We start from the raw sequence: 21280 nt of genomic DNA, 5'->3' as shown, positions 1-21280 counted from the left end.
AAAGTTACTAGAATTACAGAATTTGAGTTATCATCCATTTTCTTATGAATATGATGTTTAAAACCCAAATGCATGTCATTATTTAATGACTTGAGTCATCAGTGGTTTGCCAGAAAATAACAAATTTTACAAGGAACAGAACAGACCAAAAATTTGAGGCAAAAATCTGGACATTCTGCGAAAATCTGGACAGTTGAGAGAGGTATGTTGCCATTAAGTCAATTTTCTGCATCACACACCTGTTAAAGCATTAATGCCTGCTGTTTCTGATTCATACATAAATGCCTGCTGCTACTATTTATCTAAATGTAAAAGCCTGCAGCCATCATAAATGTAAAGCACATAGAAGTTTTGAAGAACGAAACCTGCAGCTGTTTTCTCACATGAAAAGTAAAAGCTGTTCTCTTGCATAGTTTAGAAGGAGGAAGCCCGCAGCTGCCGTAAATGTGAAAGCCCCCCTTCACACACATACACACGCACATGCACACACACACACACACACACACACACACACACACACACACACACACACACACACACACACACACACACACACACAGTAAATGTAAGATGCCTGCCATTAAATCAAAAAGAATGTCGATCACACTTATTCTCCAATAGTATTAAATCAAAACATATTAATCGTGCCATTTCTGTGATAAGTAATGCCTGCCATTGTCAAATTTCTGCATTACACACCTGTTAAAGCAGTAATGCCTGCCGTTTCTGCATCACACACAAATGCCTGCTGCTGCTGATGTTATTTCACTAAATGTAAAAGTCTGCAGCCAAGCTGTTCTCTAAATGTGAAAGCCTGCAGCAGTTCTTTTGCACAGTTTAGGAGGAGGAAGCCTGCAGCTGCCGTAAATGTAAAAGCCTGCAGCTGTTCTCGCGCACGCACTTACAAGTTTAGGAGGAGGAAGCCTGCAGCTGCCAATTCTCAAAAGTACTGGCTGCAGCCTGTAGCTGTTAAGCACCTATGAAAGTTTCTCCAAAATGTAATTACACTCCTGCCATTTTTCTAAATGTAAAAGCCTACAGTTAAATACATAAGTGTTTCTCTGGCATGCACATATAAGTTTAGGAGGAGGAAGCCTGCAGCTAAGAACATATGAAGTTTACCTGGAGAAGGAAGCCTGCAGCCATTAAGTAAATAAGCATTTCTTTCGCATGCACATATATTTAGTTTACAGTTTGTACTTGGAGGAGGAGCCAGGAATAAAGTTGTGCTGTACACTGCCTGACCACAGATCGGCCTGCAGAAGCTGACATCATTGCACACACCATGCACGTAATGATGTCAGGGGTAAAAATTAAAAAAAAACAAAAAAAACCCAGGAAATTTGGAAATTAAAGGTGCCACGCTGGAATTTGTGGGACCCCAATATTTTGCCCCCAAAACAGGTATTTACCGAAAAATTCGGTATGGTTGACAGGTATGCCTTTATCTATCTTAATCAACTGCTCCATTCAGGAATCTACCGTACCAGAAATATGCAAATCCTTCTATACCACTCCTCTGCACAAAGGTGGCAACTCTGTTGAACCCTCTAACTATAGACCAATGGCTGTTCTCTCACCGCTCTCTAAGATCTTTAAAAAATGTATACATACTCAACTACTGTCCTATCTCTCTTAATCTAGCCTATGGTATAAAATGCAGAAGTACTAGAAATTCAAAGTACATAAAATCACAGTCACAACACCGAAAACAGTTTAAATGAAGCAGCAATTCACCAGCAATTTTTCTATTGCATTGCCAGTGCAGTAGCAGCATTTAAATTATTATTTAAATTTGTAATCTACACTGTAGCTGAACTTACTGGGGAGAGGGTTGAGTGTTTTTGCCTTAAGAAGGCTATTCAGTATCGAAAACATTTGGTGTCTTTCTTATTACCTGCAAGTTTTGTACAGTATTTTCATATTCTTTCTAACCTAGAGTTTTACTTGGTTGCTTAGCTGTCTACATTTTTGAAGGTTGAGAAGGGTACTGTTAACTGCAATTCATTTCATGCCTTAAGTCAAAGATGCATGGCGTGCTTAATGTCATGGGACACCCATGACTAGGAAGAGTTTTGACTGTCTTTCTGATTTACGTAACTACAGAGTGTAGAAAAATGTTGCTAAAATAAGTTGCAGTGTCATCTAATGGAGGTATTTCAGGACCTCCCACTGGCCGTGGTTGAGAACTGACATCATCTTCTTTCGGCTGTTCCCGTTAGGGGTCCCCACAGTGGATCACCTGTTTCCATTTCTTCCTGTCCTCTGCGTCTTGCTCTGTCACACCAACCACCTGCATGTCCTCTCTCACCTCATCCATAAACCTTATCTTAGGCCTTCCTCTTTTCCTGTTACCTGGTAGCTTCATCCTTAGCATCTTTTTCCCAATATACTCCACATCCCTTCTCAGCACATGTCCAAACCAGCGTAATCTTGCCTCTCTGGCTTTGTCTCCAAACCTTCTAACCTGGGCTGACCCTCTAATATACTTATTCCTAATCCTGTCCACCCTCGTCACACCCAGTGCAAATCTTAACATCTTTAACTCTGCCACATCCAGTTCAAACTCCTGCCTTTTTGTCAGTGCCACTGTCTCCAACCTATATAACATAGTTGGTCTCACTACCCTCTTGTAGACCTTCCCTTTCACTCGTACAGGTACTCGTCTGTCACAAATCACTCGTGACACTCTTCTCCACCCACTCCATCCTGCCTGTACTCTCTTCTTCACCTCTCTTCCACACTCACCATTACTCTGAACTATTGACCCCAAGTATTTAAACTCATCCACCTTCCCCACCTCTACTCCTAGCATCCTCACCATTCCTCTATCCTCCCTCTCATTCACACACATATATTTTGTCTTAGTCCTGCTGACCTTCATTCCTCTTCTCTCTAGAGCATATCTCCATCTCTCCAGGGTCTCCTCCACCTGTTCCCTACTCTCACTACAGATCACAATGTCATCTGCAAACATCATAGTCCATGGGGACTCCTGTCTGATCTCGTCTGTCAATCTGTCTATCACCATTGCAAATAAGAAAGAGCTCAGAGCTGGTCCTTGATGTAACCCCACCTCCACCTTAAACGCATCCGTCACTCCCACCGCAGACCTCACCGCTGTCACACTACCCTCGTATATATCCTGTACCACTCTTACATACTTCTCTGACACTCCTGACTTCCTCATACAATACCACAACTCTTCTCTAGGCACCCTGTCATATGCTTTCTCCAAGTCTGCAAAAAATACAATGCAACTCCTTCTGACATTCTCTGTACTTCTCCATCAACACTCTCAGAGCAAACATCGCATCTGTAGTGCTCTTTCCTGGCATGAAACCATACTGCTGTTCACTAATCATCACATCCCTTCTTAACCTAGCTTCCATTACTCTTTCCCATAACTTCATGCTGTGACTGATCAATTTAATCCCTCTGTAGTTACTACAGCTCTGCACATCACCCTTATTCTTAAAAATTGGTACCAAAAACACTTTTTTTCTCCATTCCTCAGGCATCCTCTCACTTTCCAAGATTTCATTAAACAATCTGGTTAAAAAATCCTCTGCCATTTCACCTAAACACCTCCATGCTTCCACAGGTATGTCATCAGGGCCAACAGCCTTTCCAGTCTTCATTCTCTTCATAGCTATCCTTACTTCCTCCTTGCTAATCCATTGTGCTTCATGATTCACTATCCCTACATCATCCAACCTTCTCTCCCTCTCATTCTCTTCATTCATCAACCCCTCAAAGTACGCTTTCCATCTCCTCAACACACTCTCTTCGCTTGTGAGTATGTTTCCCTCATTATCCTTTATCACCTTTACCTGCTGCACATCTTTCCTAGCTCGGTCCCTCTGTCTAGCCAATCGGTACTGGTCCTTTTCTCCCTCCTTAGTGTCCAACCTTTCATACAGCTCTTCATATGCCTTATCCTTAGCCTTCGCCACCTCTCTCTTTGCCATGTACCTCATCTCCTTATACTCCTGTCTACTTTCTTCATCTCTCTGACAATCCCACTTCTTCTTTGCCAGCCTCTTTGCCTGTATACTCTTCTGTACTTCCTCATTCCACCACCATGTCTCCTTGTCATCCTTCCTCTGTCCCGATGTAATACCAAGCACCTTTCTAGCCGTCTCCCTTACTAGCTCTGCTGTAGTTACCCAGCTATTTGGTAACTCTTCATTGCCACCCAGTGCCTGTCTTAACTCATCCCTGAACTCCACCTCACAATTACCCTTTTTCAATTCCCACCATTTGATCCTTGGTGCTGCCCTCACACTCCTCCTCCTCTTCTTGATCACCAACGTCATCCTACAAACCACCATCCTATGCTGCCTAACTACACTTTCTCCAGCCACCACTTTACAGTCTCCAATCTCCTTCAAAATGGCCCTCCTACATAAGATATAATCCACCTGTGTGCATCTTCCTCCACTCTTGTATATCACCCTATGCTCCTCCCTCTTGTTAAAATATGTATTCACCACAGCCATATCCATCCTTTTCGCAAAATCCACTACCATCTGACCTTCTGCATTCCTTTGTTTAACACCATACCTACCCATCACTTCCTCATCCCCACTGTTCCCTTCACCAACATGCCCATTTAAATCTGCTCCAATCACCACTCTCTCACCCTTGGGTACAGTCATCACCACTTCATCCAATTCTCCAAATTTTTTCTTTCTCATCCATTGCACACCCAACTTGTGGAGCATATGCACTAACAACATTAATAATTACACCATCAATTTCCAGCTTCATAAACATCACTCTATCTGACACCCTTTTCACCTCCAAAACACTCTTCGCATACTACTCCTACACCATTTCTCCTCCCATCCACACCATGATAAAGCAATTTGAACCCACCTCCGATACACCAAGCCTTACTCCCCTTCCATCTGGTCTCTTGCGCACACAATATACCAACCTTCCTTATGTCCATCATATCAGCTAGCTCTCTCCCTATACCAGTCATACTGCCAACATTCAAAGTTCCAACCCTCACTACCACAGTCCTAGCCTTTCTCCTCTCTTCCTGCCTTCGGCCATGCCTTCCGCCTCTTCTCCTCCTTCGGCCAACAGTAGTCCAATTTCCGCCAGCACCCTGTTGGCTAACAGTACTGGTGGTGGTCGTTGTTAACCTGGGACTCGACCGTTCCAGTATGGAAATATTAACTGGTGACTGCATGAAAAAATTTGGCGAAGTTTTACGCCCGATGCCCTTCCTGATGCAACCCTCCCCATTTATCCGGGCTTGGGACCGGCACAAAGAAATGCAATGGCTTGTTCATCCCCAGTGGCTGTGGTTGAGAAATGACAAAACAGTTTATTCGTTAAAATTTGTTAAGACTGTGGATTGAACTGCAGCATGATATTTTTCCTTTGTGTTTTGGTTTGGTTTCATTTCAGAACACACAGATTAGTGGTCACATATTGAGGCTGGCATAATAACAGAATGAGTGATTTTACTTAGATTTGTTCTTAGATTTCAGTCTAGTAAGGATTATCTGATGATTTGCCTGTTTTGAGTCGACACAGATAATTTGAATTAAACTAAAAAGTTAGTGCATTTTGTCATACCATGTATATTGTCTCCAGGTGATACTCATAAGACTGGTTTGTTCACAGATAAGTAGTTTACTGTACTCCTTTAGGAAGGAGTACTCCTCTCTGCTGTAATACAGATCAGAAACATGCATGATTTGCTTGCCCCCTAAATCCCATTAAAGCTCTACTGTGAACCCATAATAATCACTTATCACTCCATTTTAAACAACTGTGAGTAGGTGTTTCATTGAACTGATGGTAGCTGTATGGTGCTGAGTAGTGCAATCCCAAAGCTCAGATGTTCGAAGTTTTGGAATCTCGAAAGAAAAAAAAACAAAACACCTAATTAGGGGTTAATCAGAGTGTCTTTAATTGATGGCAGGACTGTACCCAAGAAGACTGAATGCTGTAATTAAATCAAAAGGTTCTTCAACAAAGTATTAGTTTAAGGGTGTGTACACTTATGCAACCAGCTTATTGTATGTTTTTTATTTTTTATATTTTTCCCCTAACAGATTTGTTTGTTTTTCAATTGAATTGTACAGGTTATAGGTCACATTAAAGGTGGGAAAACTTTTGAAATGATTTATTGTGGTCTCATTTTTTTATATCACAAAAACCTGGCATTTTAACAGGGGTGTGTAAACTTTTTATATCCACTGTATATAGTTCAAAGTAATATTACAAGCATACTACTAAATCCAGCTGTTTAAGTAGCATTTTTTTCTGTATTTGTAGTATAAGGAGTTGTATAATATACATTTACTTTTGTATTCACGTCTTTTAGCCTTAATGTAATATACTTTCTTTACATATAATCTACATTTTAAGCCACAACCTTGACATTTATTGGAGTGTGCTTTGTTTGCCTGCTTCTTAAAGACCTGTAACTGTCTCACTTACCATAGATGGCTAGTAGTTCATATTTTTAATGTTTCTGGTAAGGTGATGTCAATGTAAATTAAGTGATAGCAATTCTAAATGGCAACTATAGCCGACTGAAATGACTAGACTGCAAACAGCAAAACAAAAACAAACCAGATCAGAAAATCAACTGAAATCTCATTTACTGTCAGCATGGATTACAGTACTAAGTACTTATGGAAATAAGACTTCATTATCTGGAGAAGTCATACAGATAAAACATGCTTATTGTTGAAATCTAAGTTGACCATAAGGGACAGTTATTGAATAAGTGACTCTTTTTTGGTCTGGCACTCAGCAAAGTGGATTAAGGCTCTGAGCTGTTAATGCACTGCTTCCAAAAGTCCAGTATACAGAGTTTGATTCTTTCCACTTCCATTTGCTGACTCTGAGACAGTGATCTGAAAAGGGACACTTCTGGTCAGTGAGCTTACCTGGTCAACACATGAATTAAGCAAAATGGTGGCTGTTTGCTACTTTGTTAACTTGTCACTTTTGAAAGTGATTAGCTTAGAAAATTAAGAATAGCACTTCGGTGGTGGTGCTGCGGTAGCGTTATCGCCTCATAGCAAGACGTTGTACAGTTCGATTCTCAACTAGAGCGTCTTCTGTGTGGAGGCATACATGAATGGGGTGTGCCTTCATTGAAGGTTGTGCGTCAGGGCTGGTAACCCGGTACGTAAAAATCCACTACAAATCATTAGCGGACCGGAGTTCCGTTGTGGCGACCCCTAACCGGGAAAAGCCGAAAGACACAAAACAAACTTCATGGAGAAAGACACAGCTAAATATATCTAATTATTAAAGGAGAAAGGAACAGTAAAAGGAGGGAAAGAATATTGAACAGGACTTGTAGGAAAGGATAAGCGATATGGAAAAGTAGCATGGAGCAGTAAGTGAAGGAGTAAAATGCAAGTACATAGACTGATGAGGGTTTTGGTAACTGGAGAGTTACTTATTAACAGATTATAACTCTTGGAAAGGGATATAGGAGAGATCAGGATACAGCAAAGCTGGTCTCAAGAGCTTAGATTTAGTAAGACCCAACAGAAGATGACCAGGATGCTTACTACTAATAAGAAGTGAATGCATGTTGTTGTGCACACGATGTAGTACCGTCTAAGGAGTGGTAGAGGGACGCTGGGATAAGAGGTTTCAGGCAGCATTCACAGAAGTTGCACCTGTGTCATTAAGGAAGGATAGTATCAGATAAAATAGCTGGTTACAAAATAGGAAGAAGGGCTTAGGACTGATAAGAGGATTGGGAAGACATGACAGAGAGCACTGGGTACAGGCCCCATATTATCCCAAAAGGCACAGTTAGATTGTAACAGTACATCTCCATGATCACACATTTAAAATAAGATGAAAAGTAGAAAGAGTGCCAGAAAATGGTATATACTTAAGCAGCAGACTGAAGGGAGTTAAAAAGCAGATATACAACATAGCATATGGGGTAAAAAACTGACCTGGAGTGTGGATGGATATTATTAGATTATTATCAAAGGAATCTGAATAAGAAGATGGGGTGTTTCAAGCAGAAGATGCAGGAAAGGCGGGTGGGCAGTGCTTGTGTCACAGAACCAAGGTGGAAATAAAAGGGGAGATAGAACACTACTTCTAATGCATAAGCCCTGTGATTCCTAAACATTGCTAATACCAATATCCTGGAATAGTTGTTCCATTCTCCTATCGGGTACAAACATCCTTGACCTTGTACTCATGAACATGGTGGGTCATTGTCCCTCACCCAATCTAATATTGCCGCTTGTCAGATTTGACCACAGGACAGTATTACTTGAAATAAAAATTAAATCTGAGGATCCAGCAAAATAAAAAAAACTTTAGGAACTATTCCAGGGCTAGCCTTTCTCTACTAAGAAACACCTTGGCTAAATTCCAACCACCCCCAAACCCAGTAAACACCATAGCATACATTGAGCTATTTACAAAATCTCTGTACATCCATATTGATAGCTGTATAGAGTGAGCTGTGTCCCCTCATATTAAGAACAAGACAAACTCAAAAGACACCCTGGTGGAATGACAATATCAACTGGTTATACAACAAAAGACAAAAATTTGGCCAAACATAGGAGGAACAAAGCCATACATACTAAAAGTCCCCTAACCAATAGAAACAGGCAGCTAAGGATGTTAGTTAATACTTCAAAAGCTAAATTTGAAGAAAGCATCTCAGGCACAGGACAGCCACAAAGCTTTCTACAGCTATGTCCATAACCTCAGAGGAAATACACAAAAATGTGTAGAACTTATTGTAAATGGCTCACCACACTGAACCAGAAGCCATTGCCAACCTTTTGGCTGACAGGTTCAGATCAAATCCCCCCCCAGTCTTCCCTGACAGTCCAAAGAAAATACCATATAACCTGTTCGGTAGTAATGGTTGAGGGGATTGTGTTATCAATACACTTTCCAAGGCCAAAAACACAGCATTGATGAGCCTCGATAACATCCAAGGATGTTTAATAAATAGCATTAAACATGACCTCTGTGGTCCACTTGAATCACTTTTCAACTGGAGCCTTCAGTCAGGTTTTGTGCCCAAAGAATAGAAGATGGCTGCAGTCATTCCCCTGCACAAAGGTAGTCCAACCACTGATCAGGGTAACTACATGCCCATTGAAAGAATCATGATAAACATGACAAATGAGAACATAGGTAACCTGCAAATCCCAGACCCATCATAGTTCAGCTTTGTTATAGGAAGGTCATGCCTACTAAATCTGGTGGACTTTTCTGACAGGGTCACCAAAGCCATGGATGAAGTTAAGACTGAGGACACAGGTTACCTCGACCTGGCCAAGGCTTTTGATACAGTACCCCACTTAGGCATTATAGGCAAGCTCACTAATTTAGGTATAAACCCTCTTATCAGCTGCTGGATAGCCAACTGGCTCACTGATAGGATCCAGGAGGTCAAAATAACTAAGGTCACTTCCACCAAGAGGCCAGTCACTAGAGGAGTCCCTCAGGGCTTTGTAATGTGCCCGCTCCTTTTTGGCATCTACTTCTCTGAAATGGAAGCAAATATTGAAGGTTTATGGCTGACTAAGTTTGCAGATGATTGCAAGCTGGGGATTATCATCAACTCCCCTACAGACACTAGCATTCTTCAAGAAGATCTGTCTCTGACTAGCAAATGGTGTGAAAGCCATGGTCTTAAACTCATTGCTAAGAAATGCATAATTGTACCCTTTGTGAAGTTAACCATTCCTGCTAATTACCATGTTGATAATACACTTCTAAGAGCTGATCCAGTGGTTAGGGATTTGGATACACACATAGACAGTAGTCTTACCTTTGATCACCACATGGCCAGAGTGATGAGGAAATCCTTTTATCTTGCACAACTTATAAGTAAGGTAATGGCATCTAGGTCCAAAGAGGTCATTATCCCACTGCACTCTGCCCTTATCAGACCAATCAGAGTGCAATGCCGTCTTTGGTATGTACCTGATTAGGCATATGCAGCAACTAGCGTGACCTTACAAAAAGAATACAAGGCATGACAAACCTGCCTTATGCAGAGTGCCTTAAAACCATTTCTCTCTACTCAGTCTCTTATAGATTGCTGAGGGGTGATCTATGCCTGACTTACAAGGCATCTGTAAACCCCACACTTATGAATCTCATATATATTCATAAGTCAAAGTGTACTAGAAATACAAGGTCTAGGGATCTGAATTGTGCCTGTGATTTAAACAGAACATGCTGGAGTGAGAGATACGTGTTCCAGAGACTGTCCCTCATATGGAACAGGCTTACCATCCATGTGAAGCTGAGCTCATCTGTTAGTCAGTTTAAGCTCAACCTAGACCAGTGGATAGAGAAAAGGAAATTTACACTGGGACTAACACCTATGTCCCTTAGGGACAGAGGTAGCTTACAAATGCCTGGCCCTCAATGTCCTACTTGGATACAGAACATGGTTATCCTTTTGGGAAAACTTGGCTAGGCTTAGAATGGCCTCTTCAGATCATTAGCCTTTTAACAAGTCTATAAATCTATGAATCTGGAGAGGTTCGGAGAATAGGTTGTTTTGTTCAGGAATTATATATACATCAGGCATGGAGGTGTAGTGAGTATCAATTATGTGGTCAGAGAAAAACAAGGCCATTAAGCCATAGGGGGGAACAGGGAAGTAGATATGGACAGAAAACTGGGTAAGCACCCTGGAAGTTCAAACCGAGAAACACCACAGCACAGATGGAGTGATGCAATGTATTGGGTTTTATGTCAAATATGCAATGTAGCAATCAACACTAAAAACTACAATCACAAAACTGCAATGGAAAAGAACAGAGCAAAGCTCAGAGGTTGCTAAAATACTGCAAAAATGTGTTGTTGCAGGAGATCTTCAACCCCTATATCCTCAAGTAAGGGGATATCCTCCACACACATCCTCCTACTTACATCTACTACTTCAGTCTGCTGTACTTCGGGGTATGAAGATTTCTTCTAGATTCCACTATCTCAGTCTTGGCATACAGTTCACACTGATCGTATTAATCACAAGTGCAATGCATTTCTGACTCACACCCAGTGTGCTGGCCCACATGGGAGCAGAATAAAGTAGTAACGTATGAGAAGGGTTATGCTCATGCATATTCTGAATTGGCCAACGGCAGAGTGGAAGATGCTGATCTCCATGGTAGAATGGGACCAGGAGTTGATGGAGGTCTTGGAAAATAAGGGAATGAGACAACTACTATGGGTCTGTAACAGAAAGTACAGGAGTCTAGATATGCTCTTAACCAAGGAAAGCAGGATCAAGAATGTTCAGATAATAGCAACATTACCCAGCAATCATCCCACTTTCCTTGGCTAAGAGCACATCTAGAATTCTGTACTTTCTGTTACAGACCCATATTACTTGTCTCATGCCCTTATTTTCCAAACTCCACTCAACTTACTAAGGAAATCAGGATCAAGGATGCTCAGATTATGGTAACATTCCGTAGCAGTGATCATGCCACATTGTGGCTCGAAGTGGGAGGAGGAGTAAGAACATAACCCAAAGGTGATGATGCAGGGATCTTAGAGGAGTAAATTATACTGTGCTGAGAGAGCTTGGGTCTGGGGACAAACAGATTGAATAAACAACCCGTGAAGAATAGCCCTGGATGGAGTACTCACAGCTACAAAGATTTCAGAAAGACACAAAATGACAAAAGGGAGAAGGTCAATATCATTATGTATGCATGTGAGGCCAGCAATTAATGCAAAATATGATGCATACAAGAAAAAGAAGAAGGAGAGGGGAGCGGTAAAGTGGAGGATGCAAACTACAAGGAGACAAAAAAGGCAGAAAAGGTAAGTTAAAAAAGGAATTGGCAGCAGAGGAGTAGCTGGATAATATTGCACCCTGTGCTAGCCCCCCACCAAAAAAACTCCTCTCCTTGAAGTAACAAATAAATAAAAAATAAAACAAAAAAAGCCCCTCTATCCTTTTGGACTGCAGCAAACTGCTTGCTACAAATGATGTAGCAAGTAGCTGCTACTGTTTATGTCACACTCAGAGAGTTTTATAGCACTTCAGTTCTGACCACAAATGCAATATTGGCATGCTGGTAAATACACTGATGACTGATGGGAGTGCGAGTGGCAGATCCTGAACACTGCACCCAGCCTGGCTTCCCTCTTCACCCCATCCTAGCTATACCATTAGTTGGCAGAAAGGCATCACAAAGGGAAATTAACATATTTAGATAACCAGCAGAAAGGAGGAAGACGGAATGGGGACAGATATAGACAGCATAAGCACAGAGGGGAGAAAGATTATAGAAAATGCAAAAGAGCAGAGAGACACAATTGTTTAATGACCAGATGGCAGCATTGCTGAAGACCTTTTCCATCCATCTTAGAAATCTTCAGAGTAAATCATCTTATGCAGGCTATGGATCTTGCTCAAGTGGAGCAGACACCAAACTCTTCAGAGTTTGACTACTATAACTTTCCCTTACCAGGGCTGAATGAATAATTTATCTCTTGGACTCAGTTGCAGAATTATATGGCAAGGATGCTGATGGAATACCCTGCTTTTATCCCATAACTCCAGTTTTGCCAGCTCTGCACTGGCTGCCAGTCTTCACATGAACCAGGTATGCCATCTTGCTCAGACACTGTGCCCAGTATGATTTGGTTCCTCACTATATCAGAGATCTACAGGTACACTGTTACTTAATGCACCTACCTCCCCACTGCTAATGCAGAGCTGCTAGTGTTTCCTAAAACTGCCCTCAGTCTTCTGGCAAATATGCTATTCCCTAATGAAAGGCTGGCCTGTGGAATTAGCTGTTGCTCTAAATAAGAACCTCTGTTTTCGAAGGTTCCTAATATTCTACATGTAGCATTAGAAGTGTGTTACATGTTTGGATTCCTAACCCATATCATTACTCTATGTGTTTAGTTTAATTTAAAAAAAAAGAAAAATTATGTTTTTTGTCATTAAAGTATATGATTTTTGTTGCAGGCAAAGATTGGATAACAACAGTATTAGTAATCTTAGCGATTGTAGTTATTGGAACAATCTTCATTACTGTCTTAATTATCCTTCAGAAGAGGAAAAGGACATCACTCTGTGAAGGTATGAGAACTTTGTAATTTAAAAAAAAATCTTCTTTTCATACAGATTAGTTCAGATAATGTCTGATATATATGTATATGTGTATATATATATATATGTGTGTGTGTGTGTGTGTGTGTGTGTGTGTGTGTGTGTGTGTGTGTGTGTGTGTGTGTATTTAAAACAAATTACAAACAACCAGTTATTTGTCTATTTTCAACATGAATTCTGTATGTACATAACACATCTAAAATGTATTTCTCAATGGTGGTCAGTAATAATCGTGAATCTAAGGCAGTCTGAATAATTATAATACTGACACACACATATTCCCTTGTGAGGCTTATTGAAACCTGCAACATTATTCTCAGTTATCCCCTCTACTTGGAAATTACACTGGTATCACTGTCCTCAGCACCTGGAATGATATCTTCATTATTTACCCTGATGTGATCCATTTTATAAAAACATCATCTTCTTATCAATACTGATCCTGTGTATGCATATTTATCACTGCTGTCAGCTTCTGTCTTACTTTATGATCCCAGTCCTTGTATTCTCTTCCTAAACTAACTGAGGGATCCTCCTTGCATGACTTTTGCATTCTCAATGATGAGATGTCAAGTAGATCTTCAAGAGTTGATGTTAATTAGGTGTTTGTGAGAATCCACTGCTCTTATCAAATATTACAAGGAAAATTTCTCAATGATCTGGCCATCTTGCCATTATACAGTTTAGATACCATATTGGATCTCCCCTGAAAATAGGCCATATGCCTAATGGAACTAACTACAGCAGTCAACAATAAATATTTAAAAATTATAACACAGTCCTTTTGTTTGAGGGACAGTTGATCAAGAGATATATCACTAAATTTCTCTCACTGAGTGTCATTCTATTCAAAATTAAATACAGAGATCATTGTGCTCCCTTATTTTGCATGATACTATGGTCTCAGATTTGCAAACCATATGGAGCAAGGGATGTGGAGAATGCAGCAGCCCCCCCCCCCCCACTGCATCTGTGTAGTGACAATGACAATAGTTTCATTTCAGTCAAGTTTACCTCAATGAATTAACTCTCAACAAAAAGTACTAGAGCCAAAATATATCACTGAAGTCCTCATGCTGTGGAACTGTGATGAGAAAAGTACTCGTGTAGCATACCAGTGACTTTCATTCAAACACAAGATTCTCTATACTTCCTGACTTACCACATATTCCTTTCACTTGCCATCCTCACCATCTAGAATAAAACTATGGTCTGTTACAACTGCTACAATTGCCATTATGTTTTGTTTTTTTTTTTGGAAAGGGGGGGGTGTCAGTATCAGCTGTTGAGCTGTTTATATTTTGTAAAAGAAAAGTTATCAGTATGGTTACATCACCATCAAATGTAAATCACATTTAATTTGATTTTAATTAGTACATCTGTTAACAGGGGTGGTGAACTGGACTCTAACTTTTTGCAGGCAAGACTCACCTCCACAAGTGCAAGGACTGATGCAGCATATTTAGACAAGGTGGGCTAGCCAACCAACTAGCATAATTTCAGGAGGCGGAAAGAAACTAGAGTGCCCACATAAAACCCATAAATTAATTGGGAGAATACTTAAAATTTTACATGGACAGTTTTTGGGGAGGCAAGACTGAGGGCAGGACTGATACCCAGATTTTAGAACTGTGAGGCATATATTCTTATCATTGAGTCACTGTGCTTCATAACCATAAAGGTATATAAAAATAATCCTCAACAAAGAAAAGAAAGAAACCACCCAGTGTGCACACATGCATGGGTAGCCTATTTTCAAATGTTGGTACTCAGTGGAAGCAGATTCCATTTCTCACCCTTTTAATGCCTAGTTGTTGATCAAAGCAGAGAATGTTCATTCACACAACAGAAGAAAAATATGTAAAACTGCCTAATATGTAGCATAAGGTATAGGATATTATGAACAGATAACCTTGATGCACTTGTGAAGAAGAATGTTGGCTCCAGTTGCTGAAATCTGTGATATCATTGTGATTTCTAAGCAGAAAGAATAATTAGGAACAGCAATGGCTCCTCTACCCTGTCTAAGCACACAAAGATCAAGAGAGCAATAGTATGTCTTAAATCTAGGTTTTAAAACAAATACATGCAACCTAACCAAAGGTGGAAATGGCTGTTGAGAAGTACAGACCTCTAGCATCAACCAACAGGAAATATGCTTAAAGAAAATACCTACTCAAAATGTATTCTTCTGAGACATTACATTATTTACTGGAAATGAGCATAAATATACGTTATATTTTGTAATGGAATTATGGCAGGTCCCTACACTTAATGCTGTTCTCGTGAAATAATTTGACTCCCATCCTTAATAGTATGTGTGCTGACAAAGCATCAGTCATCTTTTAAGTCTGGAAATTGTTTTTTGTATCTGCTGCTGGAATGCATTAATTTAACATAAGGTCAGTAAAAATCAGTTATATAGAATATGTTTTTGTGCAAAGTTTGATAGTATTATGCTTAGATTAGAATCAGAATTGTAAATCTGTGCTAATCACAAATATGATAAAAAGTAATATTTAGCAAGGCATTTAGAGGCAATCTTAGCTCCAAGTGGATATGCTTTGCAAAGGGGCATTTCAGTATAGTTCACATTTCAAAATTCCAGTTTAGAAAACATTAGGCAGTCCCATCAGCAACTTGCCAACAGAATCAAATACCCTTATGAGATAAAGAGTACTTTGTCACAATCATCAGACACAGAGCAAGTGGTTTCTCCTATATGGTGCATGTGAATACCTATATCTGGAAATACTCCAGACAGCTAGCTGCAAGGTGTTTCATAGTGGTGTGTCTGAGCATGTTTGGGCAAAGTTCCCAAGATATTAAACATCTGCTTTCTGTAGAGTAACCTTTTCTGAGCCCGTTGAGCATGTGTAAAGAAGCAAAGAAAGGAAGCTCTCTGTCACCTTACAGTAATGCTCCCTACAATCACGCTGTGCCCAGACTTGGGCATTGCCAATGCTGTGATGAGATACAGAACAGCAAGCACCAACAATACCTGCAAAACAAGTGCATACCACAGTGCTAACTTTACTCAAGTATTTATATATATATATATATATATATATATATATATATATATATATATATATATATAGTCACTTTGCCTGTTTGCATATCTGTGTTTACTTTAGGGCTTGTATTCTAGTTTGTAAGTTCTACAATTACAGGCAAAATCTGCTTTCTGTTTCATTTCTGGAGCTAAATGATTAATTGTTAAAAGCATTACTTTTAAAAATCATTGGGGGGGTGTTTCAGATGCTTTGAGTATTTTTGCTTGTCAAGTTAATTATGTAGACAGCACCACTTTGGGAAAATATGTTGATAACATGTTAAAGTAAGTAGTAACAGCATCCTGTGCTGATCTTTGTTCACCCGGTATGGTTATTTTTACCTGAATATATATGTTTTGTTTAGAAGTTTAGTCATTTGTACTTAGAAGCCATACGTTGTGTACATTGTGAAATGTCCAAGAAAGAATGTTCCCCAATAGGCAAACAGTCCCAGTTGTAAAATATAGGCAAAACAGCAGAAAATAGCAACAGTAAACTGAAGCATGACTTGTATCACCATTCAGTAAGATAAAATCACATTTATTTTCAAGTAGGTAAGCGCTTTCACCACAAAATGTGGCTTCATCAGACCATTTACAAGTAAAAGTGCATAAACTGCAAAACATTTCCATTTATACATAACACCTCCCCCTAATTAAATTCAAATGTTTGTTGTAGCAAATCAATTCAGTACAAAACGGCCGCTAGTTGCTTGACATCATAAACAGATTAAAACAGCAACAAATTAACTATTTAGTTGCTGATACATAAATAAAATCCACATTATAATACTCAAAATTCATCACATAATAAAATTTTATGCACGCTCCACTTTAAAATATATGCATATCTCATCCTTAGCAGTATAATTGTATTGTGCATCTATAGATCAACTAGCTATCTAGTTGCTTTGGCTATATACAGATCGTCACACAATAATAAATTTGTACCATCGTGACATAACATTTCCTACTTGGTATATCTGATTATATAGTCAAGCACTTGCACGACTCATTCAGATCAGTACATCATTACTTACACATTCATGGATCAAGTCATATTACACACATTTAAATGTCCCTCCAAGTCCATCCTGTGGTGTAGCTAGGTCCTTTCAAATGAAATATATAGTACCATCAAACATGTTATAACATAATCGTTCAGCTTACAACCCTTGTATGCTGTCAAAAATCAGTCACGAAGTAATTTCTATTTTGCGTCGTTCAAATAAACAGTTTACTGTACCTTCTTAAACATAGATGAATGACAAGCTTATTTATCTATATATCCATACTAGATTCCAGAATGCAGTTAAATATGCACTTATCCAGTTTACTTTTGCAATAAACCCCCTTTTTAGCGTGAATGCTGTTAAGCACTCACTCTACTATTTACTTCGCAAAAGCACTCCTAATCGTGATGTCATCACGCCATGCCTCCATTCCTTAAAAACATAGCCGTCTGAATAATTCACTGTTCGGCTACTTGCAAAGTGCATTTCCTATAACATAAAGACTATGTAGCATCAGATTTACCTTATACTAAGTCCTCATGTATATATATATATATATATATATATATATATATATATATATATATATACTTTAAGAAATCTTTTCACAAACATGAGCAGTTCCATTATATATTCTGCATATATGGTATTATATAAAAAAAATCAATACAACTCTTCATAATATGCCCATATAAGTATATTATTGTACATCCATCAAGTTGCTACTAATATTGGCATCAATCTACATCTTCAAACTAATTTTATCTAGCAGATACTTATATAAATAGTAGTAAAGAATGACAGATCATAGACAATAAATGCATTTCTAAAAACTAAACTGCACTTCATATGGAAATATTTATAGTTAGCCAAAAAATCATTTATCATTTGAGCTACATATACTAAGCTGTAAGACATGTTCTAAATATATATGGTATCATAATCAATACCACTGCATATCTGCTGTTATATATAAACCACAGAGTGCATGTCATAGTATATAGCCAGATACTGATAAATATATATATATATATATATATATATATATATATATATATATATATATATATATATATATATATATATATATATATATATATCTACACACATACACACACATATGTGTGCACTTCTAACCCAAGCTATATGAAGTAGCCTTAACATACATAACCAGCCATTAATTCCTGTTGCGTGCATGTTCATATAAAACTGACCATATAGTTGCATAAACAGATTCACTTATATGCATACTTCTACACATATTAATAAATATTTCTTGGTCCAGCTAAAATGTAGGACCAATTTCATGTTAGCATATTGCAGTTTAGAAAGTAGATGTATAATATTCTTCTGATACCACCTAATGTATATGTGTACATCACTATTTGCGAGGTAATCCCCTTGCTTCCAATACACTCCTCATAGATATCTTACCATTAAGACCCAGCCCTTTTTCAGCTCGAAGTTTTAAAATCCATTTAAGTTCACTCTTTTCTGTAAGATTTATAATATTCCCCTTCCTATTTCCAAGAATAACCTGTTCTAGGCCTCTAAATTTGAAATTCTGGTTTACAATACTCATTTCATTATATTTGGACAATGCACTAATGGAGTCCCTATTCTTTATACTATTGGTATGTTCCCTCATACACTCCTTAAGTGTTCTATTAGTTTTGCCCACATAGAATCTTAAGCAGCAGTCACACTGTGCCAAGTATATTATATTCCTACTATTATAATCCATATATACTACTAGTTTCAGGATGTACAAACTGATTAGTTTGTTTAATAAATTGGCACATATTGCAGTGACCGCACTTCCTAGTTCCTATCATTGTCAAACCAGATGTATTTATTATTTATTTTGGATAACATAGCATCCTTTTAAGATATGTATACATACATATATATATATATATATATATATATATATATATATATATATATATATATATATATATATATATATATAGACTTAGTATTAGGTAAATCTGATGCTACGTACTCTTTATGTTATAGGAAATGCGCTTTGCAAGTAGCCAAACAGTGAATTATTCTGACAGCTATGTTTTAAGGAACAGAGCTATGGCATGATGACGTGACGATTAGGAGTGATTTTGCGAAGTAAATAGAGTGAGTGCTTAACAGCATTCACGCTAAAAAAGGGGTTTATTGCAAAAGTAAACTGGATAAGTGCATATTTAACTGCATTCTGGAACCTAGTATTAATATATAGATAAATAGGCTCATCATTCATCTATGTTTAAGAAGGTACAGTAAACTGTTTATTTGAACGATGCAAAATAGAAATCACTTCGTGATTGATTTTTGACAGCATACAAGGGTTGTAAGCTGAACGATTATGTTATAACATGTTTGATGGTACTATATCTTTCATTTGAAAGGACCTAGCTACACCACAGGATAGACTTGGAGGGATATTTAAATGTGTGCAATATGACTTAATCCATAAATGTGTAAGTAATGATGTACTGATTTGAATGAGTCGAGCGAGTGCTTGACCATATAATCAGCTATACCAAGTAGGAAATGTTATGTCATGATGGTATAAATGTATTATTGTGTGACGATCTATATATAACAAAAGCAACTAGATAGCTAGTTGATCTGTAGATGTACAATACACTTTATGCTGCTAAGGATGAGATATGCATATATTTTAAAGTGGAGCGTGCATACAATTTTATTATGTGATGAATTTTGAATATTATAATGTGGATTTTATTTATCAGCAACTAAATAGTTAATTTGTTGCTGTTTTAATCTGTTTATGATGTCAAGCTACTAGAGGGAGTTTTATGCTGAATTGATTTGCTACAACAAACATTTGAATTTAATTAGGGGGAGGTGTAATGTATAAATGGAAATGTTTGGCAGTTTATGCACATTTACTTGTAAATGGTCTGATGAAGCCACATTTTGTGGTGAAAGCGCTTACCTACTTGAAAATAAATGTGATTTTATTTTACTGAATGGTGGTACAAGTCGTGCTTCAGTTTACCGTTGCTGTTTTCTGCTACATTGTGAAATGTGTTATTGACACTTGCAAACTCATTCATCTCAGCTTTTCACTCTCAACCCTTACTAATGGAAGCCTTTACAATGCCTGCAATTTTCATCATTATTTTATTTTGTCTGGTGATATATACTCGCTCTGTAAAATTAAATGTTAGAAGAAAAACACACTGTGCTGATCTGTATGGCTTCAATAGTTGTACAGATTACAGGTACATCTTGACAATTTGTCAGTTTATCAGTATTATGATGGAGTTCTGATGGATAGATCAGTGACCTACAGTTAATTGATATAATCCTAAAATGATACTTTCTGTGATTTTAAACAATAAGAAATAAAAACACACTGAAGATGAAATATCTGCCTTAGAATGTTCTCTTCAGTGGACCCCCGTAGGTTTCTGTGGTGCTTGTTAGGATTGCCAAAACCCATTTCTTTCCTGAGGGTTAGAATGCACATATAGTTAGAGCAGTTCAAAAATGGAAACTATTTCTGTCTTGATGTGCCAAAACGCAGCATGAAGAACTGCAAATGCGCACAAAGAATAATAAAGTGGAAGGCAAAGTAGATTTAATGAAGCACATTATTAATTATGCTGAAACACAAAGAAAGAAACCCACCTGAAGTGAGGAAATGATAAACAGAACTAAATAAGAAGTATGTGTGTATGTGTGTCTGTCATTGGTCCTGTTCTCTGAAATGAGACTCCTAGAACGCTGCTTCAGCAAGCTTGACTAAATGAAAGCAGTCTTTGTAACTGAAGGCTTCTTTCAGTATTTGTTATGGAACAGGGTAATCAAGCACAGAGTTTGGTTACCATCATACCTTTCTTAGAGCAAGCAATCTGGACAAAGCCATAAAAAATGGGGGAAAGGCCCAAAACAGGGACAGTTTTTAAATATTGCTCTTACAAACTTAGAAAAATTATAGAATAACAGGTTTCACATTAACAGGAATTTTATAAAGGCTATGAAGTCTACAACTCAAATTTCTGTCATTATTATCTGACGTAATTCATCAGTGATTTGCCAGAAAAACACACTTTTTTG

General features: G+C 38.3%; 1 protein-coding gene across 5 annotated transcripts in view; it reads left to right on the top strand.

Annotated features, from left to right (window-relative positions):
• Positions 1–21280, top strand: part of IGFLR1 (IGF like family receptor 1) — a 330346-nt gene that overhangs the window by 221824 nt on the left and 87242 nt on the right. For all 5 annotated transcript variants that reach the window (XM_044080423.1, XM_044080422.1, XM_044080424.1 and 2 more), the window contains one exon: positions 12983–13096. In XM_044080423.1, coding sequence (XP_043936358.1) covers positions 12983–13096 — 114 coding nt within the window. The remainder of the gene's footprint in view (positions 1–12982; positions 13097–21280) is intronic.

This window comes from Protopterus annectens, chromosome 8.part0, assembly GCF_019279795.1.
Source record: "Protopterus annectens isolate FY-2018-M chromosome 8.part0, PAN1.0, whole genome shotgun sequence".
Classification (NCBI taxonomy): Eukaryota; Metazoa; Chordata; order Ceratodontiformes; family Protopteridae; genus Protopterus; species Protopterus annectens.
This window is presented reverse-complemented; position numbering and strand designations above follow the sequence as displayed.